The sequence below is a fragment of the Streptopelia decaocto genome, assembly GCF_964273445.1.
Source record: "Streptopelia decaocto genome assembly, chromosome: Z".
NCBI classification, from domain to species: Eukaryota; Metazoa; Chordata; class Aves; order Columbiformes; family Columbidae; genus Streptopelia; species Streptopelia decaocto.
The window spans coordinates 80,225,637-80,247,536 of NC_138657.1; the positions used below are offsets into that span (position 1 = coordinate 80,225,637).

General features: G+C 44.3%; 1 protein-coding gene across 3 annotated transcripts in view; it reads right to left on the minus strand.

The window, feature by feature from the left end:
- Positions 1–21,900, minus strand: part of DYM (dymeclin) — a 183,695-nt gene that overhangs the window by 65,078 nt on the left and 96,717 nt on the right. For all 3 annotated transcript variants that reach the window (XM_082074229.1, XM_082074231.1, XM_082074230.1), the window contains exon 14: positions 3,061–3,163. In XM_082074229.1, coding sequence (XP_081930355.1) covers positions 3,061–3,163 — 103 coding nt within the window. The remainder of the gene's footprint in view (positions 1–3,060; positions 3,164–21,900) is intronic.

Consider the following 21,900-nt stretch of genomic DNA (forward strand, 5'->3'; position numbering starts at 1 on the left):
GGAAAAGACCTTGAAGATCATGGAGTCCAAGCGTTAACCCGACACAACCGAGTCCACAACTAAACCATGGAACCACAGAATCATTTTGGTTGGAAGAGACCCTCAAGATGATCGAGTCCAAAAGTTCCCCCACCCCCGGCACTGCCCAATGTCCCTGAGAACCTCATCTGTGTGTCTGTTCAACCCCTCCAGGGATGGTGACTCCACCATGCCCTGGGCAGCCTGTTCCAATGCCCCACAGCCCTTTGGGGAAGAAATTGTTCCCCACATCCAACCTCAACCTCCCCTGGCGCAACTTGAGGCCGTTTCTTTGTGTCCCTGTGTCCCCTCAGCTCCTGTTCTCCAGCTGAACCCCCCAGGTCCCTCAGCCGCTCCCATCACACTTGTGCTCCAGCCCCTTCCCCAGCTCCGTTCCCTTCTCTCAACTCGCTCCAGCACCTCAAGGCCTTTCTTGGTGTGAGGGGCCCAAAACTGAACACGGAGATTTGAGTTAAGCCCTGAAACCGTTATTTTAAACAACATTTTGAAATGAAGGATGTTCAGTTTGTTGTCAAAATAATTGTTGACAAGAATTTTTGCTGGGGCTAAATGTTCCACACTAAAACACAGAATTAATGGAAATATCAAGCGACGCAAACACCCAAGTGAATTCGGAGCCTGGACAGTGTTACACAACTTTTGTGAACAAAGAGTGGATGGAATCACAGAATCACACAATGACAGAATGTCAGGGGTTGGAAGGGCCCTGGAAAGCTCATCCAGTGCAATCCCCCCATGGAGCAGGAACACCCAGATGAGGTTACACAGGAAGGTGTCCAGGCGGGTTGGAATGTCTGCACAGAAGGAGACTCCACAACCCCCTGGGCAGCCTGGGCCAGGCTCTGCCACCCTCACCCCAAACAAGTTTCTTCCCGTATTTAAGTGGAGCCTCCTGTGTTCCAGTTTGCACCCATTACCCCTTGTCCTATCACTGGTGGTCACCCAGAAGAGCCTGGCTCCATCCTCCTGACACTCACCCTTTAGATACCTGGAAACAGCTTGTGCATCATCTTACCAAGCAAGCAGAAGTGGGATCTCGTGTTCTTGAACCACAAACTAATCTGCTGAAATGTTTCAAGTTCCAAAAATTAAAGGTCAGATGGCAACTTCCAGGAGAACAATCAAAACCCTAAACCCATGGGTGTCATAAGGAGCTTCACATGAATTAGAACATGGTACGAAGGCAGGAATACAAAGGAAAAACCTGCAAGTGATTAATTTGCTCTGTAAAGCCGCATCTCTGAATAACAAAATACTTCTAGGTTGTATGGTACGTGTCAGCAATAATAACTAAAAAATGCAGGTTAAGAAATCTTGTTACTTAAATTAAATTAAAGTCATTGCACTATTATATCAAATTATCCTTTTAGGTACTTTTATGCTTAATGACGGAGTAATATGATAGTAAAGTCTCAGATGGGCACGTCCTGGAACATGTATTAACACTGAAAATAAAACACTTGTTCCATTTTCATCCTCAAAAAAACACAGCAACTGATAAATCAACACATTTTTACACAGTATTGCAGTGAGAGTTCAAATGAGTACAAACCAAAGATCCTTCAGCAGTATAAGCATATTATTCAAGTCCTTGGAAGACGTTTCCTTCTTGTACCGAAACTAGAGATTTTCCAACAAGCCGTGCAATTAAATTACAAAATTGCTGCCTATTTGTGGGTATTGGCTCAGTAAAATCACAGAATCACAGAATGGACTGGGTTGTAAAAGATCTCAGAGATCGTCAAGTCCAACCCTTGGTCCAACTCCAGCCCATTGACTAGATCATGGCACTAAGTGCCATGGCCAATCTCAGTTTAAAAACCTCCAGGGCCGGTGAGTCCAGCACCTCCCTGGGCAGCCATTCCAATGCCTGACCACTCTCTCTGCACAGAATTGCTTTCTCATCTCCAGCCTCAATTTCCCCTGGCAGAGTTGAAGCCCATGGCCCCTTGTCCTATTGCTGATGCCTGGGAGAAGAGACCAATCCCCACCTGGCTAGAACTGCCCTTCAGGTAGTTCTAGAGAGTGCTGAGCTCAGCTCTAAGCCTCCTCCAGACTGAACAAGCCCAGCTCCCTCAGCCTCTCCCCATAGGGCTTGTGTTCCAGTCCCTTCCCCAGTCTTGTTGCTCTTCTCTGGCCCCGCTCCAGCACTTCAATCTCTTTCCTGAGCTGAGGGGCCCAGCACTGAACACAATACTCCAGGGGTGGCCTCCCCAATGCAGAGCACAGGGGAAGGATCACGGCCCTTGTCCTGCTGCCCACGCTGGTTTGGATCCAGGACAGGATCCCATTGGCCTTCTTGGCCACCTGGGCACACTGGTGGCTCCTGTTGAGCTTCCTGTCCATGAGTCCCCCCAGGTCCCTTTCTGCCTGGCTGCTCTCCAGCCACTCTGTGCCCAGCCTGGAGCGCTGCAGGGGGTTGTTGTGGCCAAAGGGCAGCACCCGCCACTTGGCCTTGGTGAACTTCAGCCCATTGCAATGGGCCCATTGTTCCAGTCTCTCCAGATCCCTCTGCAGAGCCCTCCTGCCTTCCAGCAGCTCCACACTCCCTCCCGACTTGGTGTCAGCAGCAAATTTGCTGATGATGGTCTCAATCCCCTCATCTAAATCGTCAATGAAGAGGACAGGATGGATCCACGGTTCAGAACATGCCAATTTGCCCCATGACTCCAGAACTCCCCCAAAAGCTCCTTGGAAATTGTTTTCAATCATTTTTGGGATGCCAGAGCCCCATTCTTAAAAAATAATAGTTTGAAGTGTATGATTTAAATATCCCAAAATACAAACGGCTTGAGAATGACAACTTGACAGGGTACAGCGAGTCTCTTAGCCATGAATAATTGCAGTTATGTTTTGCCATTTTGAAGTGTAATTTTCTTTTAAAGACGTTTCAGACGTGACATCATTCCTCCAAGTTCCTGTATTTTGGTGTTCGGTGATGTTTGGGTAAATCTCTGCAGATTTAGGGACGTACCAGTTGTGTTTTGAAGCACTTAGTGAAGCGTGAAGTTTGATACTCACGTAATCAGGGAGCGGAGAGTCGGTGGAACCGATGGAACCTCTTAGGGATTGTGTGGCTTGTTCCAGCACTTTGTTGTGTTTTTTAGACAGCAAAGAAAACAAACTGGAGGGAGAAAAGAAGTGGGAAAAAATAATTACAAATATATTCACAATAGTGTCCTGAAATAGTTCGACTACCCAGTCAGAAGAGACGGTTTATTATATAGACAAACTTGAATAAAGAGATTTTTAGAATGCAATGAACCATAGTTATGCAATTTATCTATTTATTTAACATCTGGGCTAAGCAACATTAGAATTTGAATTCGAAATATTCTCTATAACAAAGGATGTGAAGAACATCATTTATTCATGGGTAAATTCTTCAAAAGTCAAGCTGTAACAGAAGGATGGGTCTACATGCAATTTTAAATTCATAACCATTATGTGTTTGCTAAAACGCAATTTTTAAGTGCAGCATTTCATGCAATATAGTGCAACAGATCCTTAATCATCTTGTGTATTGTTCATTGCAATAATTCAATGGTTTAGTCCAGGAGAATCCAAGTATTTTACAGCAGCTTTGCTCTTGGGGTTGGTGACGCTTGGGACATCAGATTGGGACGCTTGGGACACTTGTTCGTTAGATCATTTAGAAAATATTCAAGTCCGTTTAGCAATTAAAACAAAAAGAAGTGGCAAAAATACTCCCTCAAGTCCTATATTCTAGATAGCTGCTATTTCTTAGAATTAGAGAACAGCAACAGTGCTCAGAAAGCTTTTCTGCCTCGAGAAATGACACTTGGCATTTCAAGAAGTCCTCTTAATTATTTTTACTTAAAATAGATCATTGATATTGTATCTGTCACAGATGGTAGGAGTAGTTTTCCCAGAGTATCAGTGGTTTTCCTTCTCTCGCTAGTCAAGAGCCTCAGGAAAAGGTTTTTCCAACACTTCTCGCCGCCACAAGGAATTAATTACGCTCCTCAAACCTAAATCTTATTTCTCAAGAGCCGACTCAATAAATTCCACCATTTCCCGACACCTCTTCAGTCAAATATTTCTCAGAACAGATTAACAGCTTCCTTTTAAGGACAACCTTTGTCATAATTAAGGCATCTAATTAACCCACGTGAGAGCCCTTGGGTAGGTTGGACCATCCTCAAGGTTGACCTGGAGTCTATGAACATGAGGAACGGGCTTGAGACAACATGGTTGACACCAAGGTTGGTATCACGGCTGGTCCCACCAAGACAATGGCAACCAGACCGATACAGCGAGAAGGTCAGATGACATTACAAGATCTCCGTGGCGGTTACGGGAGTTTATAGTATTTGGCTTTCTCAAGCTGGGCTTGTTTAGTCTGGAGAAGAGGAGGCTTAGAGGTGAGCTCCTCACTCTCTAGAACTACCTGAAGGGCAGTTCTAGCCAGGTGGGGCTTGGGCTCTTCTCCCAGGCATCAGCAATAGGACAAAGGTGCTTAAACCTAAATTTAGGCTGGGTATTAGAAAGCAACTCTTTGCAGAGAGAGTGGTCAGGCATTGGAATGGCTGCCCAGGGAGGTGCTGGACTCGCCCGCCCTGGAGGTTTTTAAACTGAGATTGGCCATGGCACTTAGTGCCATGATCTAGTCAATGGACTGGAGTTGGACCAAGGGTTGGACTCGATGATCTCTGAGGGCTTTTCCAACCCAGTCGATTCTGTGATTCTGTGAACACAATATTTTTAGCGTCGCAAAAACCGGAATCTTCTTTTTCCGTCGTGTTGTCCAACGGCGACTCAACAAGACGAGTTATTCCTGAGACCAAATGCCAACCTCTCCCTAACTCACAGCTATTAGAACATCCCATGTTAAAAAGGGAAGCAGCAACACAGAAATAAGATATATTAGAAGGCTTTCCACCTTCCCCCCCCGTCCCGTAATCTACTATTTGACTTTTTTGTTCAAAATTTGGATTTGCAAACTGGCCATTGGCCCAAACCAGCAGCGCTAGTTTTTGAATCGCTGGGATTTTTGAAGCGTCGGTTTTCAGAGATATTGTCATCAGCACCATCTAGTGCTGCAGAGACAGAATACTCAGTTAAAACCAACCTGGTGATGCTTATAGAGGGGGGGGAAACAAGAATAGGTTAAAGCTGGTGTGTGTTTGCTCCAGAAGATATAGATAATATCACAGAAAGGAAAAATTTGGAAAAAAAGAGGATTTCCAACTAGCAGAATCTTCTCCAAAACACATAAAGCGTTTTGGCTACCAAGGAGATTTAAATAGAAGCAAAGAATTGGGATCAGGATTGTGAAAAGTGCATTTATTCGATGTAAAGGAAAATGCACATCAATTTGTATTCTGCATGGAACTTGGAGAGCAAAGAGCAAATTTATTTTCTCTGACAGAAATGAAGTGGGAAAAAGAATAAAAAAGTAAAAGGATGGAAGATTATTTCTTTATAACCTATTTTTGCTATCTTTAATGTACTTAAGTGTGATGTGACTAAACTCCAGTGCTTATTTACGGCACAAACAAGCCCTTGGTGGCTGATTTCTGTCTCCAAATGGGGGATGGTTTATTACCCGTTGTCTTTGGCACCGGAACCTTCCCTCGCAAAGTTTTGCTTTCCTGTCTTCTTGGTCCACTGCCCAAAACACTAAAATTCAGTTTAAAAAACCAAACCGAAATGAATAAATAATAATAATAATAAAAACAAAACACAATTCTCTTCATAAATTCTGCAAGAATCACCTCTTAGAGGAGCACGGGGATAAGGACACGTAGGCCGGAACTATTTGCACTGAAAATTAAAATATATCACAGAATTGCACCCCAGGCAAACTGCAATCTGTAATCCTTTCTGTAAGGTTTCGGGGTTATTTTAAGGTCTGAAAAATGCAATTCAAAAAAAAGGCAACGATGCTTTACAACAAGGTCGTTCCCATCTCCACAACACGGTACAAGAGACAAATTTGACACAAGGCTGAGCCTCAATAAATTAAAAATTATTTCAGACTAAACAGTAATGGTTGCTGAAATACAAGTGACTTAATTGTGTGCAAACTGGCTTAAGGAGAGAAGCCAGAGAGTGGTAGTCAATGGTGCGGAGTCTAGTTGGAGGCCAGTATCTAGTGCAGGGCCTCAGGGGGCAGTGCTGGGGCCAATATTATTCAATATATTCGTTAACGATTTAGACGAGGGAACAGAGTGACTGTCAGCAAGTTTGCTGGTGACACCAAGCTGGGAGGAGTGGCTGACACGCCAGAGGCTGTGCTGCCATCAGAGACCTGGACAGGCTGGAGAGTTGGGCGGGAAAATGGAATGAAATAGAACAAGGGCAAGTGTAGAGTCTTGAATGTGGGCAGGAACAACCCCAGGTTCCAGTGTAGGTTGGGAAATTACATATTAGAGAGCAGCGTAGGGGAAAGGGACCTGGGGGTCCTGGTGGACAACAGGATGACCATGAGCCAGCACTGGGCCCTTGTGGCCAGGAAGGCCAATGGCATCCTGGGGTGGGTTAGAAGGGGGTGGTCAGTAGATCGAGAGAGGTTCTCCTGCCCCTCTACTCCGCCCTGGTGAGACCACATCTGGAATCTTGTGTCCAGTTGTGGCCCCTCAGTTCCAGCAGGACAGGGAACTGCTGGAGAGGGTCCAGCGCAGGGCAACCAAGATGCTGAAGGGAGTGGAGCATCTCCCTTATGAAGAAAGGCTGAGGGAGCTGGGGCTCTTTAGTTTGGAGGAGACTGAGGGGTGACCTTATTAATGTTTATAAATATATAAAGGGTGAGTGCCATGAGGATGGAGCCAGGCTCTTCTCGGTGGCAAACAATGACAGGACAAGGGGTAATGGGATCAAGCTGGAACACAAGAGGTTCCACTTAAATTTGAGAAGAAACTTCTTCTCAGTGAGGGTGGCAGAGCCTGGCCCAGGCTGCCCAGGGGGGTTGTGGAGTCTCCTTCTGTGCAGACATTCCAACCTGCCTGGACATGTTCCTGTGTAACCTCACCTGGGTGTTCCTGCTCCATGGGGGGATTGGACTGGATGATCTTTTGAGGTCCCTTCCAATCCCAAACATACTGTGATACTGTGTTGCCTGCACACACAATATTATAATATTCCAATCAGTAATATATGAACTTAAGGGTTTCAAAAAGACAATTCCACAAAGGCCGTGGATCCCAAAAGAAAAAATAAAGTCAATAGTGGCGGCTTATTTAACAACTTCCTGGCCCACCAAAAATCACACAAAAAAGTGTATCAAGTATATTTCTCACATGCAAAAAAAGGATGTATAAAATGAAACTGTTAGAACTAAACAATTAGGAAAAAAAAAATAATATATATATATATATATATATAAGGGAATTAAAATGAGAAGTTAAGCCAAAAGTTAAAATTCACCCAATTCTGGAGCTTTCTGAAAGTTTCATACAATGGGACGGAAAGTTATTGGTGTCAATAGGATGACCCAAGGTAACACCATTCCAGTTAATCCTGAGTGAACAATGGAACGGTGATCGGGGGACTCATCCAGAGCAGGAAATCACCACTATAGAAAAATAGACTTTGTCAATCACACTTGGGTTGTTTTTCAATAAGACCAGAAAAAAGTATAAAGGATGATATTACCCATTTGAAGAGGCTTTTACACTTGGTTCCACATGGGTTTTTTTGAATTAAGAACTCAAATGATAAAAAGTAACATGAGTAGAACTATATGAACTCAAAACCAGACATCTGAACAGAGAAAAACCTTCCAATTTGAATCTTGAAATAATTTCTCTTCAAATGCCCGAACAGGAATATATTCTTGGCCTTTTTAAATGCCAACAGCTATTTAACATTTGTTATAGCTACTGAAATACTTTCAATTATAGAAAGATGATCTATAAGATGATGTTTATTGTTCATACACATCGATGACAACCGGTATGGTTAAACTTTGCAAATGGCACGTTCATTACAGGAATGTAAAGTAAAAAGACACTTTTGTTAATTTTTTTGTTTGCCTATCAAGAAGTTGGACATAAAATAATCTCGTGATTTAATGATTTAAACTTGAATTTAGCAGGAAAGGATCCAAGCTGCTCCCCAAGAGTGAAGGATCTGCAACTAAGGACGACCAGACCAACAAAAAGATGCCAATAATGCACTAAAACTGCTGAAAAAGTCACTGGTTTTGGTATTAACAAAAATATCCAGCAAAGTTTTGCTTTATGGAAAATTAGTAAACCAGAAAACACACCTCTCCAGGCACAAGTGGCTCTTAGAGAGGTGGTTGAAACCAAGTGTGAAGCCCAATAAATCCTAATTGACACTGTCAGGGCCTGGTGCACGTCTGCTCCTACACACTGGGAAGAGGAGGCGGTTGCACTTCGAACACAAACTCAAAGCCAACTCAGCAGTGTTGAAGCGTCATCCTCATGCTTGGTCACAGAATCACAGAGCGGTTTGGGTTGGAGGGACCTTCCCAGCTCCCCCAGTGCCCCCCCTGCCATGAGCAGGGACATCTTCACCAGCTCAGGTTGCTCAGAGCCCCGTCCAGCCTGGCCTGGGATGTCTCCAGGGATGGTTCAGCCACCACCTCTCTGCCCAACCTGGGACAGGCTCTCACCACCCTCAGGGACAACAATTCCTTCCCCATGTCCAGCCTGGATCTCCCTCCTTTAGTTTAAAACCATCACCCCTTGTCCTGTCACAACAGGCCCTGCTCAAAAGTCTGTCCCCATCTTTCTCACAGGCCCCTTTTAAGTCCGGAAAGGTGCAATAAGGTCTCCCCGGAGCTTCTCTTCTCCAGCTGAACACCCCAGCTCTCTCAGCCTGTCCTCCCAGCAGAGCTGTTCCAGCTTCGGATCATTCCTGTGGCTCCTCTGGCCCCTCTCTGGCAGGTCCATGTGTGTCCTGTGCTGAGCACCCAGAGCTGGTCACTAACAGCAGACAGAAAAGCTGGACCAGGATTCCTCCTAAACTGCATCCAGGCTTTACTTCAAAAGCCAATGGGGAACTACAGAAGCTGAGCCCAGATATGGGAATGAAGGACAGACAGAAGCACAGGAGGTTCCATCTAAACATGAGGAGAAACTTCTTTACTGTGAGGTGCCAGAGCCTGGCCCAGGCTGCCCAGAGAGGTTGTGGAGTCTCTTTCTGTGAGAGATTCAAACCCACCTGGACATGATCCTGTGTGATCTGCTCTGGTGACCCTGCTTGAGCAGGTGGGTTGGACTGGATGATCTCCAGAGGCCCCTTCATTGAGTCAGAGGTCAGACTCAATGATCAAAGTGGTCTCTTCTGGTCCCATATGCATTTAGGCAATGGTCTATATGTACTGATGAAAGATGCAGACAACAAATCCTCTTGGGAGACAATTCATTGTAATTATAAGCTTTGTCACATTAAAATAAATCTGGCAAAGGTAAAACCGGCAAAGCTATCTCCAGTATTAAATTCTTGCACTCGTATGCTGACCTATCAGCAGTGTTACGGGCAAGACGAGTATATTCTGGGAGAGAAAAAAGGCTCCAACTTTGGAAGGGGGAAGACATGAACAACCTTTGAAGCTGAAAAACCAAGAGTCAGAGAATGGGAGATGAACGGAGCAGATGAGTGGAAGAAGGTGAGATCGTGGATGTGGTCTATCTGGACTTCAGCAAGGCCTTTGCCACTGTCTCCCATAATATACTCCTGCAAAAGCTGGGAGCCCATGGCTTGGACAAGTGCACTCTCTGCTGGGTGAAGAACTGGCTGGAGGGCCGGGCCCAGAGAGTGCTGGGGAATGGGGCTGCATCCAGCTGGCGGCCGGTCACTAGTGGTGTCCCCAGGGGTCAGGGTTGGGTCCGGTCCTGTTGAACATCTTTATTGATGATTTAGATGAGGGGATTGAGACCATCATCAGCAAATTTGCTGCTGACACCAAGTCGGGAGGGAGTGTGGAGCTGCTGGAAGGCAGGAGGGCTCTGCAGAGGGATCTGGAGAGACTGGAACAATGGGCCCATTGCAATGGGCTGAAGTTCACCAAGGCCAAGTGGCGGGTGCTGCCCTTTGGCCACAACAACCCCCTGCAGCGCTCCAGGCTGGGCACAGAGTGGCTGGAGAGCAGCCAGGCAGAAAGGGACCTGGGGGGACTCATGGACAGGAAGCTCAACAGGAGCCACCAGTGTGCCCAGGTGGCCAAGAAGGCCAATGGGATCCTGTCCTGGATCCAAACCAGCGTGGGCAGCAGGACAAGGGCAGTGATCCTTCCCCTGTGCTCTGCATTGGGGAGGCCACCCCTGGAGTATTGTGTTCAGTGCTGGGCCCCTCAGCTCAGGAAAGAGATTGAAGTGCTGGAGCGGGGCCAGAGAAGAGCAACAAGACTGGGGAAGGGACTGGAACACAAGCCCTATGGGGAGAGGCTGAGGGAGCTGGGCTTGTTTAGTCTGGAGAAGAGGAGGCTTAGAGCTGAGCTCAGCACTCTCTAGAACTACCTGAAGGGCAGTTCTAGCCAGGTGGGGATTGGTCTCTTCTCCCAGGCATCAGCAATAGGACAAGGGGCCATGGGCTTCAACTCTGCCAGGGGAAATTGAGGCTGGAGATGAGAAAGCAATTCTGTGCAGAGAGAGTGGTCAGGCATTGCAATGGCTGCCCAGGGAGGTGCTGGACTCACCGGCCCTGGAGGTTTTTAAACTGAGATTGGACACGGCACTTAGTGCCATGATCTAAGAAACGGACTAGAGTTGGACCAAGGGTTGGACTCGATGATGTCTGAGGTCTTTTCCAACCCAGTCCATTCTCTGATTCCGTGAGTTATATGACAGAAAAAAGGAATAAGGATTGAACTTCTGCCAATTCAAATCACTGGTGAGCTTATCAAGAGACAAAAATTTCAATTATCTGAATAGTTTAAAATATTCTATATGTGTTGAGTCCGTAAGTAATTTGCAGTGCTCAACGTACTTTATTTGAAGCTTGAAAATTCAGACGCTCTGAATCCTTTTTCCTCACTTTCCCGCTTCAGACGTATACTGCAAATAAATGGAACAGCACGCAAACGCAAAACACTATCTGGGGATGGAAACAAATTGCTGATGAATGTTCTCAAGCAATTCAGCAATGCTCCGTGCTGTTCCTTCCCTCTGCTCTCACATACATGCCAAATGGACTATTGTTCTCCATTTTAAAGAATTAAATATAAGCCCTAAACACCGAAACCACGTTACGCAAATACTCCTTAAACAATAGGATTTTACAATGCCTGCATGAACACCATGAACATTGAAGAAAAAACCCTCCTTTATATAGCAAGCTCTAAATATATCTTTGTTTTGAAACCTGATGTCTTCATTCCTTAATTCCTGTATGTGCAAGGAACACCTCTTGGTTGTGCCCTATTTTTTAATGAATTCCAGGGCCTATTTTTTAATTGATTAATTCATTTAGCGTGAAGAAGTGCAGGAAAAAAAGTCATGAAGTCCCCAAATGCCCATGAAGAGCCCTTGAGGCATTTTGAATTGGAATTATCCAAGCTATTATGGCACACCAACAGAAATAACGAGAACTCCAAGGACTATATGGGGCAGTTGACTCCATGCAGGGACACTTGGTTTTATCTATTTGAGCCCAACTTTAATGCCTGGAAGAAATTTCAGATCCCTGGAATAAGAAGCCAACTAATGAAGAGATCAAATTACTAAGGAGAAAACAAGAACGTACTTTATATCTTTTTAATCTTGTAAAGTGAAGCGTGACTAAATTCTGCTTGAGCAAAGCTTGGCTATTTTTATTATGAGGTCCCTCTGGCTTGTGGAAATGATGTGAAACCAAGAGATTTTGGGTGTGCAACCTCCACTGAGGTCATGGATGCAAATAAAACAGTTTTGACGAGCATCACTGATGGACTTACCAAAGAGTGTTGGAAGGATGGAAAGGGCTTCTCCTGGGTAGCAAAATGTCCACCTGAAGCTGGTTTTGCCACGTTCTGATAGTGAACAGACTGATTTTGCCTTTTTTTTTGGACTTTTCTGGTCTAGTGCTTTCTCAAAAACGTTAGTTTGTGTTCCCTTGGAAACAGGCTGGGACTCAGCTGCCGGCTATTTCAGGGCAAATCACAGAATCACAGAATCAACTGGGCTGGAAAAGACCTCAGAGATCATTGAGTCCAACCCTTGGTCCAACTCCAGCCCATTGACTAGATCATGGCACTAAGTGCCATGGCCAATCTCAGTTTAAAAACCTCCAGGGCCGGTGAGTCCAGCACCTCCCTGGGCAGCCATTCCAATGCCTGACCACTCTCTCTGCACAGAATTGCTTTCTCATCTCCAGCCTCAGTTTCCCCTGGCAGAGTTGAAGCCCATGGCCCCTTGTCCTATTGCTGACTGCCTGGGAGAAGAGCCCAAGCCCCACCTGGCTAGAACTGCCCTTCAGGTAGTTCTAGAGAGTGCTGAGCTCACCTCTAAGCCTCCTCTTCTCCAGACTAAACAAGCCCAGCTCCCTCAGCCTCTCCCCATAGGGCTTGTGTTCCAGTCCCTTCCCCAGTCTTGTTGCTCTTCTCTGGCCCCGCTCCAGCACTTCAATCTCTTTCCTGAGCTGAGGGGCCCAGCACTGAACACAATACTCCAGGGGTGGCCTCCCCAATGCAGAGCACAGGGGAAGGATCACGGCCCTTGTCCTGCTGCCCACGCTGGTTTGGATCCAGGACAGGATCCCATTGGCCTTCTTGGCCACCTGGGCACACTGGTGGCTCCTGTTGAGCTTCCTGTCCATGAGTCCCCCCAGGTCCCTTTCTGCCTGGCTGCTCTCCAGCCACTCTGTGCCCAGCCTGGAGCGCTGCAGGGGGTTGTTGTGGCCAAAGGGCAGCACCCGCCACTTGGCCTTGGTGAACTTCAGCCCATTGCAATGGGCCCATTGTTCCAGTCTCTCCAGATCCCTCTGCAGAGCCCTCCTGCCTTCCAGCAGCTCCACACTCCCTCCCGACTTGGTGTCAGCAGCAAATTTGCTGATGATGGTCTCAATCCCCTTATCCAAATCATCAATAAAGATGTTCAACAGGACCGGACCCAACCCTGACCCCTGGGGACACCACTAGTGACCGGCCGCCAGCTGGATGCAGCCCCATTCCCCAGCACTCTCTGGGCCCGGCCCTCCAGCCAGTTCTTCACCCAGCAGAGAGTGCACTTGCCCAAGCCATGGGCTCCCAGCTTTTGCAGGAGTGTATTATGGGAGACAGTGTCAATGGTGGCTGGGTCTGATCCCTTGTCCATCCTGAAGGTGCTGTGTGATTCCATTCAGGACGATCTGCTCCATAACCCGGGCAGGCACCGAGGTCAGGCTGACAGGCCTGGAGTTGCCAGGGTCAGTTAAATCCCAAAGCATCGCAAATAATTTTAACATAACCTGGGTAAACAAATTATTTCTATCCCATCTTCCTATGAAACACCCAGCATTACAAACTGCTTTCAATTCTACAGTCCTTGATCGTAATAAATGAAGTATTTCAACGTATCTTTAGCTCACAACAGAAGCTTCTCATTAATTTTAAAGAGAATTATCTGCCACTGCCGACGGATGAACAGAGATCTAGAATCCATGTGTTATAAAGCCATGGCAAATTCCATCTCCTAAAGGAACTTTCGTATTAATAAGTAGAAACCACGCAGTCACCGTACCCTTGTGGCAAGAGCATCACAAGCACATTCAAGAGCGACTTCAAACAATTCATGGAGCCTTCACATAACAAACAGGATTTCCTGTTAAAATTCAAGCGAAAAGACAAAGAGACTAGAAAGAAACATGGATGTGGTGAGATAAAAAGTCAATATTTACAAAATTAAGCCCAGGGTTTAATTTGTAGCAAGCGGGGAAACGTACTTTTCAAGCGAAGACATACATTGTTAGGCAGCTCGTGGCCACTTTCCAAGGCGTGCTGGGAAATGGGTGCTCCTATCTCTGGAGAAATAAAAGGGAAGAGAAAGCAATAAAACCCTTCCCTTGGATTTAGGCACAGATAATCTCATTCCCCTTTTGTCTGACATGCCAAAAAACATCCTCGTCATTGCGCTTCAAGGCCGGCAAGGATGAGAAGCACCACCTAGAAACAATACCTTCCTAATTCCACATTGTATTAAAGTATAAATTCACAGTATCACAGTATCACAGTATGTTTGGGATTGGAAGGGACCTCAAAAGATCATCTAGTCCAATCCCCCCATGGAGTAGGAACACCCAGGTGAGGTCGCACAGGAACATGTCCAGGCGGGTTTTGAATGTCTGCACAGAAGGAGACTCCACAACCCCCCTGGGCAGCCCGTTCCAGGCTCTGCCACCCTCACTGAGAAGAAGTTTCTTCTCAAATTTAAGTGGAACCTCTTGTGTTCCAGCTTGATCCCATTACCCCTTGTCCTATCATTGTTTGACACCAAGAAGAGCCTGGCTCCATCCACATGGCACTCACCCTTTATATATTCATAAACATTAATAAGGTCACCCCTCAGTCTCCTCCAAACTAAAGAGCCCCAGCTCCCTCAGCCTTTCCTCACACGGGAGATGCTCCACTCCCTTCAGCATCTTTGTTGCCCTACGCTGGACCCTCTCCAGCAGTTCCCTGTCCTGCTGGAACTGAGGGGCCACAACTGGACACAATATTCCAGGTGTGGTCTCCCCAGGGCAGAGCAGAGGGGCAGGAGAACCTCTCGGACCTACTGACCACCCCCTTCTAACCCACCCCAGGTACCACTGGCTTCCTGGCCACAAGGGCCCAGTGCTGGCTCATGGTCACCCTGCTGTCCCCAGGACCCCCAGGTCCCTTTCCCTACACTGCTCTCTAATATGTAATCTCCCAACCTCTACTGGAACCTGGGCTTGTTCCTGCCCAGATGCAGGACTCTACACTTGCCCTTGTTACATTTCATCAGGTTATTCCCCGCCCAGCTCTCCAGCCTGTCCAGGTCTCTGATGGCAGCACAGCCTCTGGCGTGTCAGCCACTCCTCCCAGCTTGGTGTCACCAGCAAACTTGCTGACAGTCACTCTATTCCCTCGTCTAAATCGTTAATGAATCTATTGAATAATACTGGCCCCAGCACTGACCCCTGAGGCACTGCACTAGATACTGGCCTCCAACTAGACTCCGCACCATTGACTACCACTCTCTGGCTTCTCTCCTTAAGCCAGTTTGCAACCCACCTCACTACTCTATTGTCCAGACCACACCTCCTCAACTTATTCAATAACAAGCCTGCGATCTACTACTGATATAATCCCCCCTGCAAAGTTGGTGTATTTTTCTCTAACCAAAAGAGAGGCAGGAGGCAAAATAAATTAATGAAGGCTCAAACTATGGGGGAAAAACAGTAATATACACAGTCCAGGATAAACAGAATACATGTTTGTAAAGCTCAGACTAATTATAAGGTTTACTCTGAGCTAAACAGGTGTCTCAAGGCATGAACATAATTCCTTTCAATGTTTGTCCCGTTAATATTTTATAAGAATATTGAATGGGCAGAGTCCACAATATTTCCACTTAATCTACTTGCTCTTAATTCAACAGGGTAAATGTTTCGTAGCTGCTGAGAGAAAACATTTGTCTTGAATTAGGACAAAACTCTGCGGGTGAGAATTGGAGGAAATTGCTGGAGAAAGCGGCCGGAGCAAAACTCCCACCCAAAAACCCGAAGGCAGATTCTAAACAATGAAACAACAAGAAGAAAATTAAAAAGACATCAGTGCCGTGCAACCTAAGGTCCAAATCCTTCGCCTTTGAGCGGCTTTTAGCTGGTATGGTTTTGCTCAAACACGCCGGGTGTGCGTGTACATACATATGTATATGTATTTGGGTTGTCGCTGCAATTATAAATGGAATTGCGGTGCCTCTCCGAAGGGAAAAATGTGGATCCATATGAGGAGTTAATGGACTCGTTCTACATGTTGCTAACACCCTTCTTTAGGCTAAGGCTTACGCTAAACTTAAGTTTAAACGGTGGTTCATCACCAAGAGTCCCCATTGCACATCACCCACGCCGCGTCCTTATAGCAACCCTGTGTTTGGCCTTTCAATGCCCCAAGGTGATTAAAAATAATAGTTCCTTTCATTCTCCTTTCAACTTCGGAAATAATATCACGGTTCTGACTTAACTTCATAAAACTGAGTTTTAATATTGAAGCAGCAGAACAAGAACCAAGGTGCTCGGAGGACACATTATCGTGCTGTAGACAGATAATACTAATTTTGTCTTGCACTTTGTTTCCTTTTCCCCACCTTCCTTCTTCAAAGCCCCGTCCTAAAGGTCTCTTTGCCATTTTTCCTCCATGGGAATGAGTTTTATGCTTTCTCTCCTCTTTGGTCCTTCCCGATCACATTCCCCACCACTGTGATCCCACCACTGTCCCACTAATCCTCACGGAAAGCATCCCTGTGCCTCTCTCTAATCATTACAGTTAATTTAATTACCCTATTGACATGATAACTTTCAAATTTTACATTTTTTTAAGAAAATAAAGACAAATCAATTGGACCTATGAGGACTCTAGAGCAAAACTATCGCTAAGAAGTGACCAAAAACTCAAAGTAGAACGTAGGCCCCACTGCTAAGACATGCCCATAACATGATCTTAAAGGCAGGGACTGTCTTTTCTAGATTAACTTTCAAATTTTAATTTTTTTTTTAAGAAAATAAAGACAAATCAATTGGACCTATGAGGATTCTAAAGCAAAACTATCGCTAAGGACCTTACAGAAGTGACCAAAAATTCAAAGTAGAATGTAGGCCGCACTGCTAAGACATGCCCATAACATGATCTTAAAGGCAGGGACTGTCTTTTCTAGACTAAAACCCCAGAAGAAAAGAACATCTGAAAGATCTGTATCTGTAGATAACCTCCATGACTCTTTTATAATGGCGTGTCAATTTTTTGCTAATCTAAATCAAAAAATCTATTGTATTTTCTTTGCGTTTGTGAAGAACCTGTGCTGAGTACCACGTGATCTTAAAAAAAATCGCTAATTATGGAAATTAATTTCTCATTTGACCAAGTTTAGATGGTGTGCCCTGAGGCCACACACAGAATAAAGATGATTTTTAAAAGTGAATATAACTACATTTACTGAATGACGCTGCTCCAGAACAAAAAAGAAGAGTAGGCGCTTAATTAAAGGTCATGTTTTTGCTTTTGAAACAAAGATGGTGAATTAAAACTTCACAGACAAACTTGAGCTATTCTTTCCTAAACCGTGAGTGAAATTTGGTGTTGATCAAGGCAATTTTGTTTTAATGTAGTGTGTAAAACAGAATATATGGACTTGAGTTACTCAAAATTCACACTACAATGTGGTGTAACATAAATGTACAAATATACGTGTATACGTGTGTGTGTATATATATATATATAATTTCAGTCTCTTTCAAAGTATTATACATAATATGTATACCTTGCAAAACGCAAGAAAAATGCAGGATAGTGTCGAATACTATAATATATTAAATATTTTTCAACACCAAGACCAAGTTTCATCTCTATTACTAAACAGTTCCTGTAAAAGCACAACGCCGAGTGTTAAAAATAAATATCCCAAGTAAAAATTGTCTATATCCTTCATTGCGACGTCAACATCAATCCCCTTTTGTTAAATTCCTGTGGATTTATGTCCCTTTAATCTACTTTATGTCCCTTTAATCTACTTTATTGCACACACATCTTTATCAAGAACAGTCAAGCTGCCCTTCCTAATATCACATCTTAAATTTCAGGAGTTTGCTGATTTTCTCCTCCATCTTCTATGGCTCTTAAAATTAAACGCAAGGAAAATCCAACCTGTGCACATCACTTGTTTTGTGGAAGGAGCCCAGTCTTCGACCATCCCTTCATCTTTTATAAAAATACTTTCTATATTTAACAAAAATATGGCTTACCCATGTTTCATAATGTACCTCGACGGAGCTCAAATGTTAATTTTGCTAAAAAAAGGTGTAACAGACATTACCGGTAAGATTTAGAAACACTATGTTGGCACAAAGAGCCCTTATGTAAGAGAAAGGAGATTTTATTTTAGGTAACACTTCAAAGTTCTTCTTTTTCGGTAGGAAAAAGGTCATTATTTCCCACATATACTGTCATCCTAAATTACCTTATTCACTACTGAACTTGTCATTCTAAACAGAGGCTATTTTATTGCCTTCAAGTCTTGGGATCGCTGGGAAAACTGATCCAAATTAGATTTAATGATTCATTCCAGCACACTCGCAGTTGTGCAATATTTTTCCATCTTCAAAACCAACATGATATATATTTATTTTAAGCCCCAGTGCCTCAAGTTGCACAGTAATTAAATGTACATTGTGTTCAATTTATTTTGAAATTCAACCTTGTTCTCACAGAGGAAAGAGGTTGAGCTTTTGTGCTTTACCTCCCACTCCTTTTTCTCCATCTAATTCCCCTGGGTGATTCTTTCTGCCTCTATCAATTCCAAAATCCTCCCAAATTCCTAAAAAAATGCCCTCCCCAAAATGTACTTTTTAAAAACGACAGAATTCTGTGATGTTCCAGCTCATTTTGTGTTTTTTTTTCCAAAGCAAAGCAAACACCAACCATTATCTATTGTATATTGGACGAAAAGTACAACCCTCATGGGATGGGATTTTAATTCCCCTTTATCTTGGGGAAAAGAATAATACTACAGCATGGGACCAAATACAAACTAGGATACTCAGAATAAAATCATAGAGTCATTTTGGTTGGAAGAGACCATCAAGATTGAGTCCAACCATAACCAAACTCCAGCACTAAACCATATCCCTAAAGACACAATACGTCTTTTGAGACAAATACCTTTCACAATTTAAATATCTCCAGGTGACAACCAAAGTCAAGCAAAGATGGGTTTTTACAACCTTGCTGGTTTAATCTGTGGACAAAACTATGCTGGACACTAAAGCAACAAGCAAATGTGATTCAACATACCGCAAGTATCATGGTTCTTAGAAGAAATATCAAGATAATCATAGTATTTTCCAATTGAGTCAAGTAGTGACAAACTGGTGAAGTAGAAGGTAGAGAAGTAGACAAGGAGGTGGACATAAACTGGTTGAACAAACGGGTTTAGAGAGCTGGAAGCCGGTCATGGGTGGTGGAACCCATGTGGTGCTTCTGAGGCCAATCTCTTGAACATCTTCATTAATCATATCATTTAGGTTGGCAAAGACCTTGAAGGTCATCAGGTCTAACCATCAACTGCCAAGTCCACCGCCAAACCATGTCCCTGAGCACCACACCTACATGTCTTTTAAATAAAATCATAGAATGTCCTGAGTTGGAAAGGACCCACAAAGACCATTGAGTCCAGCTCCTGGACCTGCATAGGTCAACCCCAAAATTCACAGCACGTGTCTGAGGGCATTGGCACTTGAAATCTATAAATTTAAGGGAGCAGGTGGATCTACGAGTTCTGAAGAACCAATACCTCCAAGGATAACCCTCGGTGAGTTTGTAGGTGACAGAGAACTGTGAGGAGAGGTTGACAGACCAGATGGTTGTGCTGAGATCCAGGAGGACCTGGAGAGGCTGGAGAAACAGGTCAACAGAAACCTCAAAGAGAAATATCAGATCTTGGGTCCTGGTGCACACCAGGTTGAACGTAGGCCAGCAATGCATTCTCATGGCAAAGAAATGTCAATGTCCAACCAAGACATTGCCAGCCCATGGTGGGAAGTGACCCTGGGGACATCTTATCTGAAGCACTTGGCTCCCCAGTAGTAGAAACATGGACGTACCAGAGTGAGTCCAGCAAAGAGCTACGAAGATGATTAAGTGATTGGAGTGTCTGATGGGTAAAAAAGAAGCTGAGAGACCTAAGAGACTGATCAGTCTGTAGAAGAAAAGGCTTGAGGGGGTCTCTATGTGCACAAATATCAGATAGGAAGGTGTAAAGAAGGCAAAGAACAGAAAGGACAAGAGGAAATCGGCACAAACTGAAATACGGAAAATTGCATTTCAACTTAAGAAAGAAAAGATCAAGTTACCCAGAGAGTTTGTGGAGTCACCATTCTTCGAGATATTAAAAATCAACTGGACACAGACCTGGGCAACCAGTTCTGCAACCTCCAGAGGTTCCTTAAACCTCAGCCATTTGGTGACCACCCCCCAAATTTCCACGAGCATGGTTAAACATTAATCACAGTTGCAACAAACCACCAAATGCAAGAACAGCTATCTGCCAGAAACAAACAGTAAATTACGCAGAAGCTTCATCAAAGCCACAATTGTGCTGTAAAATGCTTTGGGAATATGGGAAATATATTTTAAGGTAAAATCCTGCGGTAGCGAGAGGATGGGCTGATGATTAATTAGAAGAATGCAGCATCAGAAAGATGTGATTTATTTTTTATTTTGATTTTTTTTGATAATCACCAATTTTGAATTTCTGCTGGGTGAACACCACACTGAAAGCCACTCCAAGGACTCGCATCTTCTTGCAACGAGGAGAAAAGTAAAATACCTATGTGGAATTCTCTTCAAACTGCTCTGCAAAACCCAGGAGCGATCACGGCGGAGTTCATAGTAAAATTCAGATTTAGGAAAGCTCAGCTCTTGGTAGGCCCACGTCCTACCAAACACATAGCAAGAGCTTTAGTGGTGTCTACAAGTCAGGAAGGTAAAGGTTCACCTTCAGCAGAGGTTCCTCTGAGGTTCACTTCTTGGAGAAAGACCACAAAGCCAGGCTTAACTTTGATCCATGCCAGCTTACAAAATCCAAGTTTTGGATTTTCCACCAAATGGAAGTCAAAAGACCAATTTATCGCACTCTTCCTGCCACTAAACTTGGCCTGATGGGTCACATCTCTTAGAGCTACCTTCTTATATCCCACCTAGAAAATCAGATTTTCCTTTCATAAAATATTTTGATAACTAACAAGGAACATAGATGTGATACTGCACGTTGTGTACCTAAAAGTATTTGAAGTAACTAAATCCACGAGGTGGGAACATAAAATGGAAACTTTTCCATCTTCTTTCATTAGCGTCCTCGTATTGAACTCGTTTTGCAGTTCGGCTGATGCCCCAGAAAACTTTTACAGCATTTGGAAGAAAAGCCAAACGCTAATCAGTGTCCTGGAGGTTACCCCGGGGCTGTAGGATTAGTCATCCCTGGAAACCAGTGTGGTTATTCTGATTTTCCTCTCCCACTGGTTTTGCTGATCGGCGGCCGGTGTGGTGGGAGCGTTCTCATCGCTGTTTTCTCACCAATTCATACAAACACGAAAAGAACAAAAAACCACTTTGGAATAGAGCTCTGAGCTCTCAACCCTGACATCCTGGGGATCCAAAACCTCCTTACACAACTTAAATCAACCCTTTGGAGGATTAAAATGCAAAGCTGACTCATTTCCCACCGCCTTTTTTTTAATCCACCTCTGCATTTCTTGGTGAAACAGGCCGTGGTGAGGAACGTTGATACTGAAATGTGAGGAGTAACAACAGTTCTTGGAGTTCAGTGTTCTCATTAAAATCTCGAAATGGAAAGAACAGAAGAAATAGTCCTTATAGAGTTATTAATTCTGCAAAAGTGGAACGGTTGGGGTCATTTACATTGGTATGAATGAATGCGGAGGCCAGTTGCCAAGTCTTTAGCAGCTACGACTCCGTTGAAGCAGGTTGGAACTACTCTAGAAGAACCATGAGGATGACGCTTCTGATCCCGTAAATTGTTAATCAAATATTAAATAAATAAGATTAAAAAATTAAAATAAAATAAAATAAAAAAAAAACAAACAAAGAAACCAAACCAAATCTGGATTTTACTATATGAGATCTATCTCTTGGACTCATCATTCTTCAATCAAACATTAATTATCCTGAAGTCAGCCAGTACATAGGGAACAACTAGGGAAGAACTAGCTCAGCCACGC